Below are 26,117 nucleotides of genomic sequence, written 5' to 3'. Positions count from 1 at the left end.
CCTGACCCACTGAAGGTATTGAAATAACAAATCATGCGACTGCAACATTAGAAGGCAATCAGATTTTCAACAACCGCTTTGGAGGTTTATTTCTAGCATCTGGTGTCAATGTCACGATGAAAGGTGAGCCCGAGTCGCCCTGGCCTGTGTTTGGTCACTTGTTTGTTGCTGCTGGGTCTTTGCACCCAGTGTGGCACACAGCTGGTACCACCTTAAGCAGAGTTGTGACTTAAGTTTCAGCTGAAGGTAATGAGCCACATTGAGCTGTGTTAAGATTTTTAGACAAATAGATGGGTTCAAAGGTAACTTATAGTTTTGCTGTTACATTAAAACTGTGATCAACTCTTCTATCTGAAAATCACTTCTGAACCAATTCCTGATCTTTGGCCCATCTCAGACTCCAATTCTGATCTAGTACAATGGAAAGTATTTTTTTCCTACATATCCAAAAATGTATTTCCAGTGAAGAAAAATGCCTCAGTTGGCTTTTAGGATCTAAAAGCATGAACATTCTCAATCCCAAATATGTTTTTTCAGAAAATATAAACAGTTCGCATATATAAAATTCCCTTGTATAGTGGGGAAAATGTGCATGAGACAGGATCCTCTTGGACAAGATGGGAATGATGGTTTGAATGCCAGACAGCTCCAAGAGGTTATTTAAGATTAAAAAGGTTCAGTTTGCAGGAGTTCTATATACTTGCCTGTATCTGTTAAACCCTTTCCTGTGGATGATTTGTGCCTCTTAAAACACAAGCTCTGGTTCCCTGCTTCTCAGCACCTGGGTTTCGCGATGACATCACTCAGTGCTCTGATGCTGCTGGGAGTGGGCAGAACTTTTTGAGATGCACTTCGGCACTAGACAGAAGATCAGATAGTTGAGTAACAGAGGGGATTATCAAATTCACTGTGCCTTGGACACATCTTTGAAGTACTGGAGCTGGTCAGACCTAATTTCCACTTCCGTTGTGTTGGGAAGTATTTTATTCCTAAACTTTCCTGGGGAAAGAGCCATTCTTTTCCTCTTTCTAAAGGGTGTGTGAAAGGCATTATGGTAAATTAGAAGCTTTCAAACACTGGGTTTCAAGCACCTCAGCAGAAAACTTACACCTGCTAGGAATGCTTGTGTCTCTCTTAGCATTTATTAACAGCCAAGTTCAAAAAGAGTATTTAAATGGAGGCTATCAGGTATTTCATGCCATGTGTGCAAAGAGGAACAGTGTTACTTGCTTCAGGAGTGCATGGCACTCTGGGCATGTGGACATTGAGGATTTTATATTCTTAAATGCCAGAGTTGAAATGCAGGTATAGAACTAATTGTTCCTAATGGGCCCTTTGCTTCAATGCCTCAAGGAAAAAAAAAAAAAGTCATTGATTCAGATGTGATTAGTTCAGGATTTTTTTTCCCCCCCAACAGATAACAAAATAATGAACAATCAAGATGCCATAGAGAAAGCTGTCAGTAGAGGCCAGTGTTTATATAAGATCTCAAGCTACACCAGCTACCCGATGCATGACTTCTACAGGTAACAGGTTCCTTCCCACCACCTACAGCAAGGCTTTCCAAGAAAAACCCCTTTCTCTTCCTACAAGGCCCCTGGAACAGTTGCTGGGTGTGAGTGAACACACGTGTGCTCCTCCTCAGCTGCAATAGAAGAGGATTTAATAAGTTCCCATTTTCTGTAATTGACTTTGGGTGTGAGGAAAACAGATATTTCTGTGAACCTGAGCCCAGGGTGTTGCACAGCACAACTGTGTTGGTGACACAAGTAACAAAAAGTGTGCTGTGAAATCCAAGTTTGTGTAAAGTTCTCAAACTTTACAGTCCTGTGCACCCTCTTTCCTTCAGTGCATTTCTGGCCCTCCAGCCTCCGGAGCACTGCCCGAGAGCTGGTCAGGTTTTGGTTCCTGCCTAACGTGCTGCTTTTCCCTCCAGATGTCACACCTGCAACACCACAGACCGTAACGCCATCTGTGTGAACTGCATCAAGAAGTGCCATCAAGGACATGACGTAGAATTCATTAGACATGATAGGTACGTTTCCAGAGGGCATGGGGCTGCTCCCAGAGCAGGAGGGCATGGCCACTAAGCTGTCTCTCTGTGTTGTAGGTTTTTCTGTGACTGTGGTGCTGGAACACTGTCCAATCCCTGTACACTTGCCGGAGAGCCTACACACGATACAGATACACTGTATGACTCTGCTCCACCTATAGAATCTAATACATTGCAGCACAACTGAATTCCTTTTCAGAAAGTCCTGCCATTCTAATGTCATAACTATTAAAACTTTTTTTTTGGAGGAAGTTACACTTGCCCATTTCTGCAGGAAGAGACTGTATTAAAGCGGATGTGTGAGGTGTTGACACTATGGAGCTCAACCTACCAAAAAAGAAAGTGGCAATATGTTGACTCAGGATAACAGAACTGGGCGTTTTAGCATTACTGTGTAAACAAAAGACTTTGAAGGGACAGAAGTGAAGAAAAATAAGCTGCAATTTTGTACAGATACCAACTTCTGAGAGCTGGTGTTTTTACAAGTAGCATTGAAACGCAGTCCAATTTGCAGTAGTACTATTCTGTAGACAAGCAGCATTCTTTGTTGCTGCCTTTATGGACATGGGTACCAATCGCTTTTGTAACATGGTAAAAATGTGAGCTAGCACTTCTGCATTTCTTTTGATTTTTTAACATTTATTCAGATTGAGAAATATGATTTTGATGCTTTAATCTCATGTAGTTTGTTTCTAATTTCAAGCAAAAAATCTTATTGTACTTGAATGTGTCCTGTTTTGTTAGCACACCTAGACTTGCTGTAACTGTACTCATGTCCCAGTATGTACGTTCTTTCTATGAAAGAGAAAACACTAATCTTAAATTATATCCAGCAATTTTTCTGGTGTTCTCTGAAGTTAGAATAATCTCCTCCCCTCCCCCAGCAATAGTCTGTACTCAAACCACCCTAACAAAAGAAAGAAAAGCGAGTGTTTTAATGAGACTTCCTAGACTATAATGCACTATAAAACAAAGTACCCATGTAACTAAGTTTTGTGAAAGAAATTTTACTATGTTTTAAAGTACACAGTAGAAAGTCTCCTCAAAACAGTCTTGTATTTTACTCTGTTCATAGTTTTTTTTGAACAGTCTGGACATTACTTACATAACCTGCTGGAAATCACAGCAATTTCCTGCTCTAATGAAGCTGAGACAAGTATATATACAGCCCTATACAGTTTCATAGCTTTTTTCCATTTATGTGTATTGGTGACAGTGGGTAATCAACAGCCTGAAAGTGTATGCATGTACCATAACATCTAGACTTAATATATTGTGGAGTACTCAATAACCATTATGTAGAGGGTAGGTATGAATTAAAGGGTTTAATTTCCTAGGAAAGACAATGGAAAAATGGTCATTTTTAAAAAATAAAGTTTATTAGATCATAATGTTGTCTGCTCCCACCTTCTTGAGAAACCGTGCGAGTTCTAAAGCCGGTCAATCATCGCCATGAGTTTCCGAACTGCATTTGCATCACATGTTGTTCCATCCACCACCTGGCACAGGTACCTGAGGGAAATAACCACCTTTACTGACAGGGACACTGAGGGGCAGAGCTTAAGATTGCCATTTCTGCAAAGGCTTTAGGAGACACGGATGCTGGGCCTGGTGTGAAGGCTGCCAGTGGCAATCCCCAACACCTCTGTGTGCAAATTCAGACTGGCACAGTGACCCAAGGCTTAAAATACTGCTTATATCTCTGCCCTCCCATAGTACTCCCTCCCAGAAGGTTCACAGAAGTAGTTGTAACTGCCCCTCATGCTGTAAATGAGCAAAAACCACTGCCCAAATATTAAGATGGGCTGCTATAAGCCATTTGCAACTTAGATGCAGAAACCCAGAGCCTTACCTAAATATTCTCAGTGAGATGGTTGTTTTTTCAAACTCTTTGGCTTTTCTGTGCCCCTTCTGAATGACTTCCTCTGGAATATCTGCAAGTCTTGCCGCATTGAAGCCATAGCTCTTTGGGCAGGCTCCTTCAATGAACTTGTACAGGAACGTAATTGTTTCCTGGCTTGGATCCTCACTCTCATTTTCAACCATACATGCCTGGGAAGAGCATAGTTAGAATTCACAATATTGACCTGCAGCCTAAGAAACGCATGGGAGGGACATCATGTCCTGTTCCCAAAACAGCCGTTTCTCAGGGCAGAAGAGCACAGAAAAGCAGGAGAAACCGCAGCAGGGAAAAGCCCATCCTCACACACGTACCATGTGGCCCAGGCGCACGGCCCCACTGTGGGAATAGTCCTCCACCAGGGAGTGGTAGTGAGTGGAGAACAGCGTCCGGCACTGGATCCTCTCGGCCAGCTCCTGCACCACGGCGCTCGCTATGGCTGTGCCGTCAAACGTGGCCGTGCCTCTGCCTGGGGACACAAGGGACACAGTAAAGTCAGTCCATAGTTCACCTGCTGCTGGGGACACAGACACCCTGCAGACAAATGCAGCAACGCATGTGTAGTGTGTTTGTTCCCCTCCCTGTGTGTGCAAGACAAACAAACAGCAGTGAGGGGTGAGAGCCACCAGCACCAGGGGAAGGTGACCTGGCTGTCAGCCCCATAACAATCACCCTCTTCTGCACTGCAGAAAAAAAGATGCTTCTGCTCTCCGGAGGTTTGCTGCAAATAATTATGCAAAGCAAAAGCAGGAAACCACAGCTGGAAATAGAGTACCAATGACTGGGAGTGGGAGGTGGTGATGAGTTCCCAGGGCACCCAGGATGTGTTCATGTTGGAGAGGCTGAGACACCACTTAAACACCAGCATCATTAGGATGAAACTGGCTCTGTGTACTTGGCTGCCATTCAGACAGCCCAAAAACCTTGCAGCCAGTATTTCTTTCTTGCAGCAAGATTTAGCTTCCATCTATTACAAAATAATCCAATTACCCAGTTCATCCATGAGAACAAGGGAATGCTCTGTTGCATGCTGCAGAATGCTGGAAGTCTCACTCAATTCAACAAAGAAGGTACTTTCACCTTTAAAGGAAATGAAAAGAAAAAAAAAGCCATGAAGAAGTCACAGATTTGAGAACCACAACTAAAACCTCATTTAATCTGCACTAGAATCTTGGTTAAGCTAAAGTGAAACTCAATAGCAAACTGAAGATAAACAAAAACATGACCTTTTTTTTTTCAGTGTGAAAACAGCAGGTTCCCATTCACAAGAAAAAACAAGTTTTGGTTCCTGTAGAGTACGGGTATAGGCACAAGCACAATTAATTAAGTTTTCAGGGAACACACCTGATTACTTTTAACAGCACCAGTTAAAAGTAGCAGCTGGACAAAAAGAGGGGCACAAAGGCTACAGTGGGGAGAATTTTTGTCCATTTCTTGCTCTGAATGCACAGGACAGGCCGAAGGTGTGTGTAGCTTTCTAGTAAAAAAAAAACAGGCAAAAAATCAAAGACTGAGAGACTGGAATTAATGGTTTGGTTGTGATGTCAGGAGGGAACTATTTGGATAATAAAGGCTTTATTTGTACAGTCTCTCCTCAAATGAAGTATGACAAAAGCAATATTCTGCTGCTAAGGCTCAAGGATCTCATCGGAGTTTCAGCAACCCAGATAACACAAGGCCTGAAATTTACATCTGAAATTTGTTATAGCAGATGGTGAGCAGAAGTACACAATTATTCACACCCTTCCACATGATAAACCCACACTTTTAAAAAGTTGGGATTTACTTGTTCTTTGTGGAGATCATTACAAATAATCACAAGTAGCAGCAATTAATGCAATTTATTCCATTAAAGGCAAGCATTTATTTCCTGTACACATGCTGCATGAGCAATGCTTTGCTCTAACGTAAGTTTTTTAACATGAATTATTATGCAGCATCCACCAATCCTGATTTTCTGCATTTATTTAAAGAAATTACCAAGATTTAAGGTTTTTAACAATATTTAAGAATAACCATTTATTCAGAAAATAAAGCCCTAAAATTTTATTACTGAAAATATTAGCTTCATAAAAGTCCTGCTGACATCCATTACAAAGTGACTGCTGTGGAACAACTTCTCCTGTGCTTTCCTATCTACACTGTGCAAACAAATGCATCAGGAACAGATTTCAAAGCTCCTTTGCAGTGTTCACCCTCCTCACAATTTGAAATGCCAAATCAGAAGTACACTCCTCAGTTAATTTAAAAAAAGATTGAAAATGTTACATTTTGCTAGACCATCACACACGAAGGAAGGGCCCATCTCATCTCTACCATAAGCATTTAAGTATTCTTCCACACTTTTGATTTCTTCCTGTATTGAAAGTAAACCAAATGGAGATGAGCTGGCCTAAGAAAGCCTTAATAACATTCTCTAGCAGCAAATAAAAGCCTTGATTTGGAGAAGTGTAAATATTTTCTTTAATTAAGAACTTGTAATGATTAATTTCCAAATTCTTTCTGTGCAGTAAGTTCAGTGGGCTTAACTCCTTTCATATTCACTGACCCATATTTTTCAGCAGAGAGATCACAGAAAACCTGTGCTCTCCTTAATGAGCAGTGATACTACTCTTACCCCAACCATCATTTTATTTTTCTAGCCCAGTGGCACGTTGCCCATCTCCTCTGGCAGATTTTACCATTCCACTTGTCATCCTCCACTTGTCTCCTTCTCCATTAAAGGAACTAAATACTCCTAAGAACTGTCAACTACTACTTTCAAGAAGGACGTTTGCCTCTCTTGCTCATCAGAAGAAATCAGATTTCAAACATAAGGCATTCTGATTGAAACAAGGGACTACTATAGACCTTACAAGAAGGTACAAAAACAACTCCTGTACAACAGCTGCCCCAACATCACTGTCCTATTTCAGAACACTTACAAAAAGGTATCAGAGCAGAATATAATCAATTCTAAAAAAAGATGTTCCTCAGACTTACATCCAGCTGGGAGTTAGGCTTTTCATATTAAAATTCATAAGGAAGTTGATCCCGTGCGTCTGTCAAAAATCAAACGGACGCACACATGAAAAAAATAAAGCCTAAGTAAAATCCTGTCTCCACTCTGAACAACAAAAGAGTGTCCAGCTCTCCTTGAAAAATACTGTCCCCTGCCTAACTTGCCACTCGAAGCAAGAGCAGGAAGTTGGTGTGCAGCTGTGTCAGGCACTCACCAGCCATGATCCTGTCGGAGGCGCCGAGCCGCGTGAACACGCGGTCGATGGGTGTGAGCCTGCAGGCTTCCGCGGGCACGTAGCAGCCCAGCTGGGCCATGACCACCAGGAGACCAGCCTGCACAGCAAACAGGGACATTCACATTGGCACCGGTGCTTGCAGCTTCAGTTCCACACACACAGCGAGGGCACGAAGCTGTGTTTCCCCTAAAACAGGGACTGGAGTACATAAAGCTTCCTGCTGCTTTAATAGCTCCAGGCTGCAGCAGTAGCATCTCTGGCAGGACTGAACTACTCTGAAAGCCTTCAAAACACAAATTATCACAGCAAGCAGTGTTTATAAAGCAACCTCCCTGCTGATATCTAGTTTCATCTTGTTCAACCTGCAGCAGCATCTTTTGCTAACTGATGTCAAGTCCTGGGTAAGTCCCTTGAAAAAGAGAAATGATACTCTATCACTTCTTCCCAACCAGCTCTCCTAGAACAAATAAAACTTATCCCTCCCTAAAGCAGAAAATCTCTGAATGTGAGCACTTTCTACCAGCCTGTGCAATTGCTGCACACCATGAAGGCCACTTCTGGGACCTCCTGTGACACCCATGACAGCCAGGCCCTGTAATTCCCTTACCCAAACCCCAGAGGTACCCTAGGACACATGACAATCACCTGTCTCATGAGAGTAGATTTGCCACCCATGTTTGGGCCAGTTACCAGCACACAGGAGCCCTCACTGCTGCTGCCTTCATCCTTGATGCCTATCACGATATCATTGGGAATAAAATCATCCCCAAAGAAAGTTTTTGTGATGCATGGATGGCGGGAATTTCTAAGTTCCAGGAAGGGACGAGCATTATCCCTAGGCAGCAGGATTTCAGGTCGGCACAGAGGTCCATCACCACCTTGACTGTAGTGAGCAAGGGACATCAAGACATCTAGAAAATTAAGAGAAATCCCAGTCAGTCACACTTTCAAATTTCTTCATACACTGGAATTCATTTACTCATTGAACAGCAATTTTGTAGAAACAATTTTCTATTTTACTCCATTTTCCTCATGAGAGAAATACCCACAAAGGGCTCCAGAACAAGTAAAAGGTGGGAATATTTACAGTGTCTTTCCTCATTCCTTCCAGATTTCTACACGTCATTATAAAAATGCTCCTGTATAGCTTTTTTAGTTCAAAAGTCTTTAAAATCCACATAATTTAATTTCAAAAGTACATGATAAAATACTACTTTATTGCATTGGTTTTTCATTTAGAACAAGTAAGGAGGAAATCAGCTTCTGTGACAGTGAATTACTTTGTGAAGAACCCTAATTCTGCTTCAAAGTTGCCAGAGGAAAACTGTATAAAATATTAAAACTCTGTGTGTCCAGCAGGAAACAGCAGCACAAGACCCCTCAGTTAGCTGAGCCCCGAGTTTCAGAAAACTGATCACCTACACAATGAGACCATTCATGATTTTAGAGGCTTTATGTACACACATTACAGCTGAGCCTGGACACTGAATTCCTCTCTGCTGGGAACAAATTCAGCACTTGCCCTGAGCTGTGGTGTAGCTGATGTGACTGCTTCTCAGCTCTCCCAGCAAATCCATTCCCAGCCAACACTCCCTGCCTGCCTGCCCTCCCTTTTCTGCTCTAGTGGCATTCAGAGAGTGCTTTCATTTTTCCCTGGAACAAAGACATCCCAGAGTGCCTCATCTTAGCAGAAAATCCACAAAAGTATGCCAGTCCTGAGAAGGGAATACAGGAGATTGTTCTACCCCAGAAATGTAAGGAGGATCTGGGGAAGCCTTCTTCAAGGCTTGACACTGAGCACTTTTATTTTTAAAGGATGGCCAGAAAGCATCTTGCTCAGATGGAAAGGAATTTACCAGCAGGTTAGATTTTTACACCTCCATTTAATAAGAAGCTACCAATCCACACACAAGGCTCTGGAAGCCGTGAGGCCTACCAGGCTACACCAAACTGGGAGAAACACTTGGCTGCACATCTACAGCCACACAACAGGAATGGAGAAATACCTTGCAAACATCACAAGTCCCAGCAAATGTCCTGCTATTTAGCAACAGGAAGGAAAGAAGGGAATCACTGTTGATTATCATATTGCTACCACAACCAAGAGCTTTCAAACGACAAGAGCTGGACTGAGCTTCCCCAGACCAGATTTCATCAGCACAAGGGACAGTTTTACTGTGTGTCAGGAGGCAGAGCTCTTACCCAGCACAGCAATGCACTCCACAGCTGTCTGCCAGTCCTTGCTGTTCTTGGCAAAGTTGTAGAAGAGGCGCCTCATGCAGTCCTTGAGGGCGGCGTCACGGCGCTCCTCGGCGTTCACCATCGCAGCCAGCATCTTCTCTATCTCCTTGGTCCAGTAGCGCTTGTAGCCCTTCCTGCTGGACCTCAGCTCGTATTCCTCGGGCAGGTTGCGGGATATGACACTTTCTGGGATTTCCATCTGGTACCTGTTCTTGCCTGTCCCCCAGTACTGCACGGATTTGGACCCGAGCAGCTTGCGTTGCTTATCCAGGTACCTCCGAAGATCCTCCTCGAGAGCTCTGATATCCTCTAGTGCTCCATCATAATCGGGGTCAAAACCTAGCTTGGGGGTGATCACCCCTGTCTTCCGAGCCTGGTTGTGATCAAAGGCAGTGTCCCACCTTGTGAGCTCTGCAGTCAAGTCTGGGAAGCGGCCATCGGGATTTTGGGCTTTGCGAGTGACCAGCTGCTTCAGCACTCTGGATTTGAAGTCACTGGCAAACTCCTCCATGAATTCGACAATTTCATTCATTATTTTGAATCCCTCCAGGGTAGACAGAAAGTCAGCAATTTTTTTTTTGCTGTATTTGATTTCTTCATAGAAGATGGCCCTGCTGTCAGGATGGTTCTGACTTTTGAGTGGTGATCCAATGCTGTGAATTTTGCTGAGCAGTCTTTCAAGGTCAGGTAGTTTCTTGAGGTACTCACTGACTTCAGACATTTTATCTGGCACTTCCAGGAGGTCTTCAACAGCATCCAAACGATCATTGATGGATTTAGGGTTACAAAGTGGAGCGCAGAGCCACTGTTTCAGGAGTCGCTTCCCAAATGGTGTACAGCAAGAATCAATCCTCTCCAACAAAGTACCTTCTGTGCTTCCATTGGTTCCATTCTGCAGGACTTCCAAGTTCATCAGGGTGACTCCATCCAGCACCATCCGCTGGCCAGTTCTGGCAAACAAACTACCTGAACTCATGGTTTTTGCAGTAGCAATATCCACAGGGACATATTCCTCGAAGTTTGCCTGTGATAACAGCTCCTGATCAATCAGACATCTTTTGAGATAGAAGACACATCCCCCAAGAGCTGACAAAGCTAATTCACTGTTTTCACCAGGAGTTAATCCCAGGGAGTCACTCTCTGAAGTCAGAGATTTGATTACAGAGGGCAGAGAACATCCATTTTCAGAATTCTGCTTCTCCTTGAAATATCCTTCCTCGAGAAGGACTTTTAGTGTTTTAGATGCATTCCAGAACTGGGAACCCGAGGTCAGCCCTTCCTGAATGCAAGAAACAAGTGAGCCTTTCAGTATCTTCTGTGTGTCCACAGACAGGTTGCCCTTCTCAAACAGCACCTGCACAGGGGTGTAGTGAGCTACCAAAGTCCTAAACCTGGAGCAGTGGCGGTCGTCTGGGAACTGGCCAACATGGAACTTCCCCATGGAGGTGTCGACGAAGCAGACCCCGTAGACGCGCGTCCCGGCTGAGTCCTCCTTCTCCTTCACACACAGCAGGAACTTGCTGTGGTTCTCGGAGGGGTCGCAGTCCATGACGCTGTAGGTCTTGGTTCCCTTGGTGATGATCCTGCAAATCTCCCGGCGCACCACCTTGTCAAACTTGGTGGACTGGCCCTTGGACTTGCAGCGTGCTTCCATCATTTCAGGCGTTTCCGTCTGCTCCACGCGCGCCACCTTGTAGCCCTTCTGCACCAGGACGTCAGAGAATCGGCCAAACGCAGTTTCTGGAAAACCTGAGTGGGCCCAGGTGCCCTTCATAAAGATCAGGCCCAGCTCATTGACGCCAGTGACTGCGTCCATGTGATACAATTCATAGAACTTTCCGACCTTGTAGCAAATCACAGCATCAAAGTTTTGGCTCTTGAGCTGCCACCACCTGCGCACGCCCGGCGTGCACTTGTTGAGGTAATCCTCGGGCACGTACAGAGTGCAGGGGTCGTAATCGGGGTCACCCTGACGCCTCCTGTGCGCATCTCTCCTCTTCCCTTCTTGCAGCCAGTCAAGCTTCTCGTGTTCCCACACTGAGAAGCCACCAGTGCCTCCACTGGAAGCATTTGCTTGAGATTCAAAACTTTCAGGTGCTGCAAACGATGTCAGCTTAGATTTGGCTTCTGAAGAGACTGTTGCTGCTCTTTTGGGTGTTTCCGAACATTCATTTCCCAGGCTACTCCTTTTAGCAGGCTTTTTCACCTCTCTTCTCTTTCGTTTAGCAGGGACTTTTATGGGGCTCTCTGCCTCTGTCTCTGCGTCAGAAGACTCGTTTTCATCCACCCCACTACTGGCTTCCTCACTGCTTGCTGCTTCTTTCCCATCAGGCTTGAACTCCACATCAGAGCCATCGTGGTCACTGTCAGAATCCAACACTCTCCTTCTCTTGGTTTTTACAGCTCTCTCCCTGCTCATTACTCGCTTATTGCTTTTCACGTCCTCCTCACTATTGCAGTCTTCACTACTGCCTGATGCATTTTCACTCATCTCCTGGAAAAATAAATTATTTTGTTTGTAGATAATTCTGGCTACAAAGATACTGCTGCATAAAGAAGTGCAAAAATGTGCAATAACACAGTACTTATGATGCTTCAAGCAAGAGACAGCAGAGCCACAGTCAATTCCATCTTAACAGATGTCAGTTTTTTTCTGGATAACTAACTGCTACTGGCCAGTGAAATAATTACTCTTATTTGTATTCTTTAGAGACTCATTCATTACTGTAATTATGTGATGCTGATGAACAAAGCATTTAAACTACACAAAAAAGAATATGGCATATGTAGGAGAAAGAAAAGCCACTTCTTTATTTACCTTTTCAGCCTCAAACTTTAATTGAAAACCAGCAGTGGAGGGACTGTAGTGAGTACAAAGTGCCACTGCACACAATGCCTGAAGTGGCATTGAGGACCTGTCCCTCAGGGCACTGTCACACTGGAGACTGAGTATATGAGCTAAGGGAAAACACCACCCCACTGACAGTTTACTCATACCATTTCTCTCCAAAGAAATCCATCCCAAGGCATATGGTGCTACTGAAATAATAGCTGAATCAAGACAACACAAATACAGTAGAATAAAACATCACTTTTTAGTTACCCCACCAAGACTGCTGTTAACAGTGCAAGAACTGGTATTTTAATGCTACTCCACAAGATGAGGGTGGGCCCCAAAAATTCAGTTTAATGCCTTAGATGAAGGCTATAAATTTATACATTAAGACACAGTAAAACTTCAGATCAAACTTAGGGCAACTTGGACTATGAATAGCAGATAGCGAAGATAAAATGATGCGTGAGAAAAAAGCATTTCTGAGTGAAAAAGTAGGTCACCAGGAAGTGATGAGTGAAGAGAGTCAGAGAAGTTAAGTAGACTCTGAGGTCAGTCCTTACCATACAGGACACCAAACAGACTTGTGTTTCCAACTAGAAAAGATGAGAGACCAGCATATGACCTGACAACACAGAAGCAATAAAAAAAAAAAGACAAATGGATACATATGAGGAGATAAGCTGTGATTACTGTACCAGAGAATTGCAGGATATTCCATGCTTAGCTCCAAGTTACAGCTTCTAAGTTCTAACAATATTTCTGCAAATGACAGCAATTAAGAAACATTTTACCTCTATTTCTTCCTCTTCCTCCTCTGTGTCTGAAGGCTCATTGCATACTGCCAGTTCAAGCCTCTTGATTTTATCTTTCTTCATGGCATCATCTGCCAGTACCATGGCTCTTTTAATTTCAGGCTTTGTGCTGTAAAACATACCTCCCTTCATTGTCTCCCTGTCTGATGAACCTGTAAAAAACACAGATTTGTTAAGAACAAATGCCAAATGCTAGACTTAATATTTGTTAAGTCTAGAATTTAGCCAGTGTTCATAGACCACTTTTAAATGTATTCAGACAACTAGCATTCATATTCAGATAACTAAACTTCTGTGCTGCTACCACTCATTCCCACCACATCTTAAATACAGCAACCTATCACTCCTTCATCCTGATGAACTACCCCTGGGGAAAGAATACACATTCACAAATGAAATGCCTACCTACATGAACACTCGAAGAATTGCTTCTATTTCTGTAGCTCATTAGCACACGTGAGCACTCCTAGGCTGAGCTCTGACTCACACTGACTGTAGTCAGTACTGAATTCAACACTGGCAGTGCAGCAGACAGACCTGACTAAGACCACAGGGCTGTTTTAGCAATGGCAGGTAAGTTCAGCCAGAGTTATCTCCACTTTCTAGGCACAAGCCAGCTATGGCACAGACCTCAAAGCTCTTCTGGCCTCCAACTGCTGCTCTAAGTGCAGCCCCAGCCCATTAGCCAGATTAGCTGATGGCCAATCACACTGGCCACTCAGCCTGACACTACAGGGCAGTGAACAAAGCCTGCTATTAATAACTGCTCCATGCCCTCCTCCTCCTGCACAGCCCCTCCTGCCACCACCTGCACACAACACAAACCCAAAGCCAACCAGTCCACAGACTGATTTCAGATCCTTTTCCCCACTCCTGTGAATCCCATCACTGCTTCAGCTCTAAACCAGTGGCAGGCAAAGGCACCAGACTTGGAGGAGGCCAAACACCCCAGAAACAACTCAAACAAAATCCTTACTCACTATCAACTCCGAGTTTGCAGTAGCAAAGCAGGGAGTTACAAGTAGCTGCTTCTACAGCACAAAGGCAACACATTAACAATCCAGATCTCCCCTTTGGTTTTCCAAATGCAATGAGGCAGTCTAAAAATATTTTGCATTAATATTAAATGCGACTGAACAACGTCAGAAGAACAATCTTCTCATGTAGTTGATCTGCACACTCAAGGGTGCAACACCTGCATATTCACTTAACCAGCTGCTATGCACCTCCATTTCCTCATGCCCACCTGTTACAGGTCTGGCCCTGTGCTGTCCACATTTACTCAGGTACAAAAAATAACACAACCCAAGACACCTATCAAATTTCTTACTCAAAGACTCTAACACCTTTCCTTTGTATACAAAGATGCTTTTTGTTTGAATTTAAAGCAAACCAGGTATTTTAAATATTTTTACTCCATTCTGCATTCAACACTTCTCCTGTGACAGACCTGTATATCTGTGCTTAAGCTTCATTTTGGTGATTTTCTTTTGGTAAACAAATTTCCCTTACCTGTATTTGCTTCTACATGCAACTACAAGCTCTCACAATATTTTGATTGTTTTCAAATACTTTCAGGAAAGATACATATAACCATGGACCAATTTACTTGCAATAAATTTTAATAACACTCATGTCAATAATATTACCATTTTAATTAGAAACTATGGCTGCTGTGCAGTATGCTGAAGTACAGAGACAAAAACGTGGCCACGTGGTCACGAGATGGAACTCTGACTCTTAAAAGGGAGAAACTATTTAAATTCAGTCTTTTTCAGTGACACAAGCAAATCCTACAGGGCATCAGAAATACTGTATTACATATGAAGTAACTGACGAACAGAACAGTTTACAGACAATTATTTAGTTTTCAGCAACAGGAAAATTATGAAAAAAAGGGGAAAACTGATTATGTTTATTTAAAAAGTGAGACTTATGCAAAACATTAACTCTTCATTACATTTGATTTGCACTAGTTAGCCATGTCATTTCTTCACTATCACAAACACCAACTCTCATCTGTAACTACAAGCACTGCCCTCACCAACACCCAATTCTCAAGTTATATCTTTTATTTACAAAACTGCTGCACTGCTGAGAAGCAACACTTCTGCAGCAGAATTAATTTTATTAACCCAATATCCTAGACCCAGCCTTTTAATTGTGGAAATACTGCAGTTCTTAAATAGCTGCTTAAAAACTGCGTTTTACACTCAAATATATTAAGGATATTAGGGCTAAAAGTGGAAATACTAGATTTATCTTTTACATAATTTTTATACTGAAATAAAGAAAGTATCTCCAAACTCAGCAAGCTTTAAGGTTTCTTAATTAGTTGTTCTAATCCAATACACGAAAGGGCTTAGTGTTCTATGTTTCAAGAACTGTATCAACACAAATGTACCTGTAACCCTCAAAAACTTGTCTCTTACAAAGCACAAAGCATGTTCAATTCTACTCTTGGTCTTGCTGCTCTTTCTCTATGGAGAATAATATATCCTATATTCCAAAACAAGTGATATATTTACATTTCAAACAGTTTTGTTTCTGCCTCTTACCTTTATATGGCTTCAGGTATTTAACACTGATCCAACCCCTTGTAGGGCTGTCATCAAAGAACTGCACGTGGACACGAGTGGCTTTTCCTTTTCCTCTGAGAATTGTTCTTTCAGTGGGGTGGTTGTATATGAGACATGGCCACCAGGGATAACCTTCCATCTTGGCCCACACCAAGTCCCCAGGAGAATACTCACAGGAGACACTGCAGAGATAACAAATGTGTCATTTAAGGAACACAAACACTTGGAACAGCTCTCTTCATAAATGTCACTGCACACTGCTGCTGAGCATTTTGCCCTCTTATGGCCTTTAGAAGCCTCCCAGGGGGTGCAACCTGGATTACACAGTTCTCCCATACCACCACCAATGCCTTTTTTTATTTGCTCCTCCAAATTCTGCTGGATTCCCACAGGGACAGAGCTTTATCACAGATGTTTGGGCTCAAAGGCACCCTAAAGATCACCTAGTCCCAACCCCTTGCCACACACAGGGACACCTTTCACTATCCCAGGTTGCTCAGAGCCCCATCCATCCTGGCCTTGAACACTTCCAGGGATGGGGCATCCACAGCTTCTCTGGGCACCCTGTGCCAGTGCCTCACCAACCTCACAGTGAAGAATTTCTTCTTAATATCTAATTAGACCTACTCTCTTTCAGTTTGAAGCCATTCCCCCTTGCCCCATCACTACATGCCCTTTTCCTGTAGAAATTAATTTTCAACCAGGCACCTAAAGAAAAGAGTAAGACTTAAAAACCCCTCAGGCTACAAAAAAATGAATAAATAAAAAACTCTACCTGCACTGCAAAGCACCTAATGCAGCTTTTATTTGCTCTCTCCTCCTTCCCACAGAAGGAGGAGAGAGCAATTTCACCTCAGCCACTGCTGCAGTGCCACAGATGATGGCTGGGGATGCTCCTGCAGGCTGCGGCCCAACAACCAGTGACACTCAGTTTGCTGATATGTGGCACACTTGCCGTCTCTTCAGCACAAGAGAGACATGGAGCTCTTGGAGCAGGTCCAGCAGAGGACAACAAAGATGATTATGGGAATGGAGCATCTCTCTTAAGAGGAAAGGCTGAGGGAGCTGGGCCTGTTCAGCCCCGAGGAGAGATGATGAGAGGGGACTTGATCAATATGTACAAATACATAACTGAGGGGTTGCCAAGAAGACGGAGCCAGGCTTTGCTTGGTAATACCAAGCATTAGGACAAGAGACAAAGAGCACAAAGTTCCACCAGACCACAAGGAAGAGCTTCTTGGCTGCGTGTGTGACTGAGCACTGGAACTGCCCGGCCAGAGAGGTGGAGTCTCCCTCACCGGGGATGTTCGAACCGTCTGAACACAATGCTGTGCCATGTGCTCCGGGATGACTGCTCGGCCAGATGCCCCACTGGGGCCCCTTCCAGCCTGACCACTGTGTCATCGATACAGCACGGAAGGCAAATTTGACACACAAGTACGACACCACTTCCAAAGAGCAGAACGCCGTCCCGCGGGCGTCCCAGTGTCCCGCCGCCCGGCCCCGCCGGGAGCACAGGCCGCTGCGGGCCGGCCGCGGGCCCGGCCGGGAGCACAGCCAGGGAATGCCGGGGGCTGCGGCGGCGGCGGGGCGCGACACGGGCACCCCGGGGTCCCGCCCGCACCGCCGGCGGCTGCGGCTCCGTCCCGCCCCGCTCCCCGTCCCCGCCGTACCTGGGGGCCTTGGCGGCCGCGCCGCCCCCCGCGCCCTTCTCGCCGTGCTCGCCGCGCCGCGCCGCCGCTCGGCCCGCCCCGCCCGGGGGGCTGCCGGCGGCCTGCAGCCCGTTCCGCTCCCCCAAGGAGCGGCGGCGGGGCTCGCCGCGGGGCTCGCCGCCGGCTGCCGGCGGCGGGGCGGCCCTGGGGAAGAAGCGGAGCAGGGTGCTCTGCCGAGACATGGCCGCGGCGGGAAGCGCGCGCCGCCCCGCGCGCCAAACCCGCGCGCCGCGCCCCGCCCCGCCCCGCCCCCGGGTTTGGCGGGAAGCGCTGAGGGGCGGCCCGGCCCCTGAGTCCCGCTGCCCCCGGGGGCTGCGGAGCCGGGACATCTGGAAACTTCCGTGCGAAGGACGTTCGGGATGGCTGATCTTCGCCTGCTTCCTGCCCTAATCAACGGGGAAGGGGATTTAACCCGTGAAACAGCCGCTGAGGAACAGCCCCTTAGTGATGTCCGGGTGTTAAAAAGACAATGACTTGTGGGTAGGGTTACCTTGTGAAGGTTCAGGGCTCGAAGTGATCTCCCCACCTCAGGGGAGGTTAACAAAGCCTGGGGAGAACGATGTGCAGCTGATAGTGGCCACGAAGAATGCAGAATTTATGGGCCACGAGGACATTTGGCGGGACCCCAAAGATAAGGAAGAAACTAATAAAGACAACTCGGCAACTGTGCTGAACCAGCTCCAACTGGGTAAAATGTAATTCTGGCAGGGGGACATGGTGACCATCATCTCACCAAGGCACAGACCCAAGAAACCACTGACCCAAAAGAAGGGGAAGACTGAGTATGGGACTAGTCAGCAGGAGAAGCGAGACAATCATTAATAACCAGAAGACAGAATACTAATTAATAAGAAAACTATGTAACTTTTAGCCAGTGAACATTTGTGCAATTGTTTAATAAAATGTATAAATATTTAAAGGTTTTGGTAGTTTTTGTGCTGGCATTGTGGCTTTGCCACCCAGCACCCTTTTCTGTGCAGAACTGAGAATAAATCAAACACCTCAACTCTGTGTGTGGATTGGCCTCTCGCATGCCAAGTCAAAAATATATTTTGAGACAACAGCTATTGCCCCCAAATCCCTTTCCCTGCCTGCCATGGGGCCACAGGGCTTGTTATGGTCAGTGGTGTGACTGCATGAGCTGCAGTCTTCCCAGAAAAACATCCTCAGGGAAGAAGAAGTTGTGGCAGTGGCATTGGGCAGTTTCCTTCCTGCCCTGCAGCGCTGTGGTGGGAACAGGAGAAGCTGCTACGTGGCTGCAGGAGAAGCTTGGGCAGTTGCTGTCCCCACTTCTCAGCCGGTTTCACTGCAGATGCACAGCAGAGCTAAGAAGTGGCAGCTTAAATAACAAGATCACTTCCCATGATTTTTTTTTTTTTTTCATATGAATTGGTGAGGCTGTGTCCTTTAAAAGCAATTTTTTAATGCATTATTACACATGGCACAGGTGGTGTGACTCTTGGAGCTGTCCTGTGCGTGGCCAGGAGCTGGAACTCGATGATACTTGTGGGTCCCTTCCAGCTGGGAGTATTCTGTGGTTCTGTGACTCTGTAAGACAATTCCATTCCATGGTTCTTGGCTGGTATGTTTGAGATATACAGGAGGACCAACAAAAAAGAACAATTTATTTTTATGAGCTTAAATCCACAGAAAATTTATTTGCTTATTATAATTTTGCAAATATTATAATAAAATTGTGTTACCCTCAAATAATATTTGCAAATATTATAATAAAAATAATTATTATTTCCTTAGTATTACTTTGCAAATTATTATTTGCCTCCAGATGCCAGTTAGCACAGCTTTTCCTGTCACTAACATTGCTGCTTGACATTTCAGGTCAAAGCATCTCCTTCCCTGCTGATCGGCTGTAGGAGACAAAGCCACAGGTGCGCTCCCACCGCCAGCAAAAACGTGGAACTGCAAGTTAGGGCTTTAACCACAAGAGGTCCTGCAAATCCAGCCGATATGGAAGAATTTTGAAAGTCTGTTCCTTCTAAAAGAACTATTTGCTTTTAACATCAAAGCATAACTTCCATTTAACTTGTCATCTACTGAATTCAGAAACAGTCTGATGTGGTCTGTGTCTCAAACTGAAGTAAAAAAGCAAAGGCATTTATTTTCCAGAGAAAAGTGCAGCAGATTCCCCTGCATGTGGCCTGTGGAGTGCATGGAAGTGGAACATGCTGCAGGTGTTCCCCCCTCAGCAGGTGTTGCTGTTCCTATCAAAAACACTCACCAGGACCAGTACCTGCACAAGTGTTTGGGTGACTCATTTTTGTCAATTTTTTTGCTGTAAATAGTCAGCACAATTTAATTTTTTCTGGAAAATGACAGTGATCATCCATCTTGCAGATAGAAGCAGGGAGATGGGATGAGACAGGAAGGGGAAAAACTTGGGTGAATGCTGAAAACAGGCTCAGATTTAAAGATAGACTGTTTTGAACAGACTCCTGATAGATTCTCCCTGGAGATTACTCTTGTATGCTCATATGAGGAATGGAGCTGACAGGAAAACATGAAGGGCCATCTGAATTTGGTGGCCTCCTGAGCCAAGATAGTATGAGTGGCCCAGAAGTCATTTTATTGTTGGGGTTGAGTTTGGTGGCCCTGGGGTTTCTTCAGGCTGGGAGGAGCATGAGTCAGTCCTGGTGACTCTGCTAGAAGAGGGGCAGGTTACTGATTTGACAACACTGTAAATGTCTCAAGAAGAGACTGTGAACCTTAAACTTCACAGACCACGTGGTTCAAAAGTTTGAGGAGCCTGGCAACTTTTTAATGTCCCATTCCACCATACCCATTCTCCAGGTTTGGGGTGTCCCCGTGTCTGTGTCTGGGCATGCCTCCGTTTATGGTGACAGCCACTTGAAAAATGTCACACTGGAAACACACCTAAGTCTGTCATTTAGAAAGTCTGGATCCAACATTGGACACCCTTGCTAAGGTGATAGCTGCAAAAATGTAGAAATTTAAATTTGCAGTAATGGGTTGTTGTATACCCCTTTTTCTCTGGGATCATCAGGCTGGGGGAAACACAGAACACAACAGCATTTGTTAGCTATCTTTTGTTATGCTGTTATTAATAGAAATATTTAATTTACAAATACATTTACACACTGCATTCATTTATTCCTTCATATGGTTCACAAACATCTGCACTGACAGGTGGAGCAGGAGTTGGGAGACTAACCCCAGCTGGTTACTTAAAAGCAGAGGTGTGTATTGATGTGTCAGGATGTCATCAGGAAGTCCCTCCAGATCATTTTGTTTCACCATTTATATATGTGTGTGTGTGTGTGTGTGTGTGTGTGTGTGTGTGTGTGTGTGTGTGTGTGTGTGTGTTTTATATATCCATATCCATAGATAGACACTTTTGAAGTTTTGAATATAGGATCCTTCATGGATGTTGCCTGCGTTGTGCAACACCCATGGCTGATGCCAGTGGGTTTGGACAGATTGGGCAGATTTAAACTGTGCTCAGTTTATCAGTTTTTGTGGATTCAGCAGGACTGTGAAGTCTCTGGAGCTTATCAGCTCTTGGCAGACACTCAGATGCTACTGCTTGGCACACACATCCCTCTCTTCAGCCTGCTTGTTCCTGGTGCCAATTTCTCCATCCACACTCATGCCTGGTAGAGCCATTCACACTAACTGAAGCTGAGGGGCTTTTTAGGACAGGGTCTTCATCTTCTCCCTAGTAAAAGACATAATTCTACTTGGTTTTCCACCAATCTCAGCAGGGTAGGTTCTAGAATAATTAAAACATGAAAGTCTGAAGTTGTTTGATAGGAAGTTACAAAAGGTGTTTTTACTGAAAACTCTACGAACTTCTCTATCCTCCTCCCTATTTTAAAATTTCCTAATTTTGAAGAGAAAGCCATTGGGAATTATAAAGTTTCTGTAGTACAGACTTCACACGAAACTCAGCTGAACACAAAAAAATGCTGTATTTATCATAATTCTTTTCCTCTCTTTCCCCCTGAAAATACATACATATATACTCCCACACAGCTCTCAACCAAGCTTTTTAGCTTCCTGAAGTGGTTCTGAGCATTTTCCATTCTAGAAACAGTGGAAATGGAACGGATTTGGTTTTTTTTCAAGATTAGAGCTCAACATTTTTGAAATGAAACAACTTTGGCTATACCTAGCTTTTCTAGGTTATTCAGTGACCATCTGCTATACATAGGCCTTCATCCAGAGTTTAGAAGAATTCATTTCTATATTGTTAGTTGCTGGAATAAGGAAAAAGCTACAAGGTAATTGTGGGGTCTTTCTGGAAAAAAATGAAGTCATGTATATCAAGAAGGATACTTAATACCTAAAACAGAAAAGCAAAGTGCTCTTGAAGCCAGGTGCCTGGTTGTTTATCTTCTGTACTGTTTGCTACCTCTCAATATTCTTTGGAAGATGCATTTAACAAGAACAAAAAGTCATTCCTTGTGTCAGGGGTCTTGCTCTTGAAGTTGCCAGGTGCAGTCAAGAGCAAATTGATGAGGCTTAGGGAGCAGCAGGAGCAAGGCTGCTCCTGGCAGAGGCAGAGCCTTTGCTGACCCAGCTGATGCAGACCCCCAGCATCTGAATCACAAAATTACCTGGGCTGGAAGGGACAGCATTCAGTTTTTCATCCACCAGAAGCCCCAGTCCTTCATGGCAGGGCTGCTCTCAACCCTTTCATCCCCCAGCCTGTGCTGGCACTGGGGTTTGCCCTGACCTCTGTGCAGGACCTTGCACTTGGTCTTGCTGAGCTTTACATGACTCTCACGGGCCTCAAGCCTGTCCAGGTCCCGCTGGATGTCACCCTGTCCCTCAGGCACATCAGCTGCACCACTTATCTTAGTGCCACCTGCAAATTTGCTGCTGCTGCACTTGATCTCACTGTCCATGTCCCTGCTGAAGGTATTAAATACCGCTGGTGCCAGTCTGGGGGACACCACTCACTCCTGGTTCCCTGTCACTGTGTTCTTTTAAAAGTTTTAAGGTTCTTTTAAAAGTTTTCTATGTTTTCTGATGTTTACATATTTCTACTAGAGTTTCTCATGCACTGTTTGTGTAAATAATGATTGTTTTACATCCTTCTATGTGGGAAGAGAGAATTAATAGAGTTGGTTTCACCAGTGTGGCTGGAGAGGTGACAATTTCATCCTCCAGTCCACTATCACTTTTAGAATTCTATATATTGCAAGGTCAGAAATAAAATTTCCTCCTTTTGTTCTTTTAAATCTTAGAGTGAGTGCGTAGGTTATTTGGTGTTGTAGCGCGAGAGTTCCCCACATGGGCATTGAGCTGTGTGGGCAGCACAGGGTCCTGGTCTCCTCAACAGCCCCAGGCAGGGTGAGCTCATGGATCAAATCCAGGGTCAGTCCAGGGGGAAGGGCTGCAGGCAGGCACAGCTGCAGGGAGCATCACTCAGGCACGGGCTGGGTCCTCAAGGCAAACAAAAAATGTTGATATCAAAGTTTTGAAACGTTGGTATAAAACTTTTGAAAACTTTTGAAAAAAGCTTTCAAAAGCAAATTCCAGATGAAATTTGCTAAGAGAGTTTTATGTGTGAGAATCAGTGTCAAGAGCAGTCTAGGAAATTTCACTTTGGTGTGTGTTGGAAGCACCAGCTGTGTGCACTATCCCTCTCTATGTGTCTGCTGAGGTGAGTGACAAATTTGCTTCCAGAGCTAAGAGAAAGCTCTTAAAGTGGGGGAAAAAAAACCCAAGGGCTAGCTATTATAGGTAGAATTTTCTCATTTTGAACTAAACTGTTACAATTTCATTATCCCAATTTTTTGCAGCTGTCCCACTGTGACAACTCTAACACTTTTCACTTTTCTCCTTTATTATATACACATTTCTCAAGAATTTTTTATATCTTTTGTTTTCATTTTTTGGCACAAGAAACTACTGTGGACAAAGATCATGGGATTTAACTGGCTTTATGGGGCTGCTGCAAACACCTAGTAATTATTTAAAAAAACGTGAATTCACTCTGGCCTGCAAATAGCTTCTGGGGAGTGGGAAGAGGAGTCCACTACTTCATTTGATTAATGTGTGTCTTTTCTCTGAGGCTGACTTGGTCTCCACAGAGGTGAGGTGATCAGAGGTAACCTAAGTGCTTTGCAGGCCTTACCTCAGTGACAGAGGCTGCCAGGCCAGTCTTAGACTGTGAGGTGGAACAATTCACAGGAGCAGTTTCATCATGCTGATATAGACAGGCCTGAAGGCAATGTTGACCTTTCTCAGAAGTCACCCCAAAGGAGGATTTAAGGATGAGGTGAACGCTGCAAATAAGGCAACCAGTGAAAATGTTATGTTTTAGAAAAATACGACCATGACAAAATGTTTATGAGTACTGAGGTCATTCTGACCTAAATATAATCAATCTGGTAGGCTGCTAAAAATCACATATTCTAATACACTAATTTGTATAGTGTCACTGTTGAGCAAGAAATGACGCAGACCATCCCATGCTTTCCATCACCACATTAATCTTCCAGAGGTCTTGTATCAATCTCCATTTCCCAGACTTTTTCTTTATCACAAAGATGGGAGTATTCCAGGGACTTGTAGAAGTCCCCCACAGATTGATCGGGATTGAAGCAACATAGGGTGAAACTGCAGCCACCTGTCCACTCGCATTGCCAATGAGCACGAGGTGTTGGCTCATCAAGGTATGTGCTGGACCCCCCACCCCTACAATGGATGTTCCCACAGGGGTCAAAGCCATGCAGGAAGCCACACTGAGAGGGAGATGATAGTCATGTCCACCCCCGCATCAATCAAACCTTGCAGCTCGATCTTCAATGGGTAGGCACCCAGTAGGGCCAGGGTACACACCATCTGGGGTCTCTGAGTGGAAATTGTCACAGACCAGAAGGCTCGTGGCAGTCCCATGGATCTGAAGCCACCACTCCCACGAGTCTGCAGGTCAGTCCTGGGGACACATGACTGAAAAAGCACAAGTTGAGCAATTTGAGTTCCTGCCGGAATAGTGACAGGGGGAGAGGGTGTGAAAACCGTGGCAAAAACCAGACCTGAAAAGTCAGAGTCAATGACTCCTAGGTGAACAAAGATTCCTCGGTGGGTGACATTAGATTAGACATTAGACTCCCCACAAGCAGCACACCCATTCCCTGTCCCAAAGGTCCAAACATGTCCAAAGGAACCTTATGCTCATGACAGGACTTAAGGTGACTGCACCAGCGGTATGTACACCCACACCAGCAGAGCCATGGGTGATGCCTCCAAGTTGGCTGAGCAAACCTGAGCCAGCACTGTGCTGTGAGGAATCACTTGTGTCAGAGTGCAATTCCCCTGTACGCTCTTCTTCCTGTTTTGGGGCCTACCAAAGGCTGACCATTAGTGTGAAATTTGCATTGGTTTGAATAATGACCTGCCTTTAGGCATCTAGAGCACAAGAAAGTGGCACCTGTACCTATTGGCTTGGGAGTACCTTGCTTTTTCTTGCCCTTATTTTTGTTCGTCTTCCATTGTCCACCCCCTAAGGGTACCTGGCCTGGCTGTGTAGCAACCACCAGAGGGAACCAGCACCTGTCTTGATACATGCATCAACCATGTCTGCTACCGATGGCTCACCGGGAAGAGCATCTACCATCCTCTGGCACTCACTGTTCAAGTTGAACCGGACCAAATGAATAAGGTCTCCCTTAAGGGAGCAGCAAGCTTCTTGGCAAATGGAAAAAAAGGCTCTCCTGGTCCCTGAATTATCATTATGCTTTGGGGCCTGGGGGAGGCCACCTCAATGGTAATGCACCAAATCCTACACTTTGACAGTGCTCAAGAACAACAGAGTCCCAGGTAGCCTGAAAATCAGGGCTGGAAAAGGCCTGCTCCCTGAGGAGAGCATCCACCCCCAGACCATAACTAGGGTTACCCTGGGGCAGAAGCCTGTTTCTTGCTGCAACCTTTGCAGCAGCCCGTGTCCAGTACTTCATAAAAATTGCATATCGCACAGACTGGAACAGTGCCTGAGCAATATATTTAATATAAAATGGAGCAAGCAGGTCTGAGGCTATCACTCTGAGAGCCTCCATTAGTTGCTCAGAGCTAAGGCCATGTTTTGCAGCCTGGTCTCACAGATCCTGGATCACCTGCCAGGCAATCACACTATGCTTGTCAGTGTGTCCTGCATTTGGGACAGCTTTAAACACAGGAAGACCTTGCACCTCGCCTTGTGGCAGAACATGGTCCTCCTGAACCATCCGTGCCCCTCCTTCAGACGTCAGACAAGCCACCTGACACCTGTGGCCCCACCCCCTGAGACAAGTGTGGTGTTATCAGCTGTACACTGTGGTCTTCTTGCCCTGCCCAACAGATCCCCACCCCCAGCTTATGAAGCTTGTGCCTTAACTGCATCCCAAAAGCTGTGGGGATTCTTGGGGCGCACAGTCACCCGACAGGGAGGCAAAGTCCAGAGGTTATGGATGATTATTCCACCTGTCGGTGCCAGCAGTCTACCACCGGGACACGCCCCGGCCAGGGGACTGGCCACTGTCCGTCATCATTGTCCGGGTTCCCATCTAGGGATGGGGAGGACAGCCAGTGGCTAACGGTGGGTGTGGGATCAGCCAAAGGGTCTGGATTCGAGAGGCCAACTGCAGGCTGAGAAACCGAAGACCTAGTTACAAGCCTAGATGCAGGGGGGCTGCACCAGCGGAGGTGCAAAAGACATTAAGTCAACCAAGTTGGCCACCGTGCCAGGATGAGGAGGAGGCAGCCGCCCTGCAACCAAAGGCA

General features: G+C 45.1%; 2 protein-coding genes across 5 annotated transcripts in view; one reads left to right on the top strand and one right to left on the bottom strand.

Moving 5' to 3' along the window:
• Positions 1 to 3,444, top strand: part of FBXO11 (F-box protein 11) — a 69,401-nt gene extending 65,957 nt beyond the window's left edge. For all 4 annotated transcript variants that reach the window (XM_077781930.1, XM_021540180.1, XM_021540179.1 and 1 more), the window contains exons 20-23: positions 16 to 123; positions 1,418 to 1,526; positions 1,937 to 2,035; positions 2,111 to 3,444. In XM_077781930.1, the coding sequence (XP_077638056.1) occupies positions 16 to 123; positions 1,418 to 1,526; positions 1,937 to 2,035; positions 2,111 to 2,240 (446 nt within the window). In that variant the 3' untranslated portion in view covers positions 2,241 to 3,444. The remainder of the gene's footprint in view (positions 1 to 15; positions 124 to 1,417; positions 1,527 to 1,936; positions 2,036 to 2,110) is intronic.
• Positions 3,411 to 17,428, bottom strand: MSH6 (mutS homolog 6). Its single transcript, XM_031504224.2, has 10 exons — positions 17,331 to 17,428; positions 15,637 to 15,839; positions 13,058 to 13,230; positions 9,392 to 11,924; positions 7,835 to 8,100; positions 7,169 to 7,286; positions 4,944 to 5,033; positions 4,268 to 4,422; positions 3,906 to 4,105; positions 3,411 to 3,565 (listed from the first exon to the last, which is right to left on the bottom strand). Exons 2-10 carry the CDS (start codon positions 15,794 to 15,796, stop codon positions 3,484 to 3,486), a joined length of 3,777 nt encoding a protein of 1,258 aa, XP_031360084.2. The 5' UTR covers positions 15,797 to 15,839; positions 17,331 to 17,428; the 3' UTR covers positions 3,411 to 3,483.
• Between the last annotated feature and the right edge of the window lie 8,689 nt (positions 17,429 to 26,117).

The sequence above is a fragment of the Lonchura striata genome, chromosome 3, assembly GCF_046129695.1.
Source record: "Lonchura striata isolate bLonStr1 chromosome 3, bLonStr1.mat, whole genome shotgun sequence".
NCBI lineage: Eukaryota > Metazoa > Chordata > Aves > Passeriformes > Estrildidae > Lonchura > Lonchura striata.
Note: the sequence above shows the minus strand (reverse complement) of the source record. Positions and strands in the feature narration are given on the sequence as shown.

Bases quoted from the DNA above. Each gene is read 5' to 3' on its own strand.
- MSH6 (XM_031504224.2), bottom strand. From the start codon at position 15,796: ATGGAAGGTTATCCCTGGTGGCCATGTCTCATATACAACCACCCCACT. The intron at 4,423-4,943 runs GTAATTGGATTA...TTGTGTCCCCAG, and splicing joins TGTTCTCATGGATGAACTGG to GCAGAGGCACGGCCACGTTT. The intron at 4,106-4,267 runs GTACGTGTGTGA...TGCTCTTCCCAG, and splicing joins CCGTGCGCCTGGGCCACATG to GCATGTATGGTTGAAAATGA.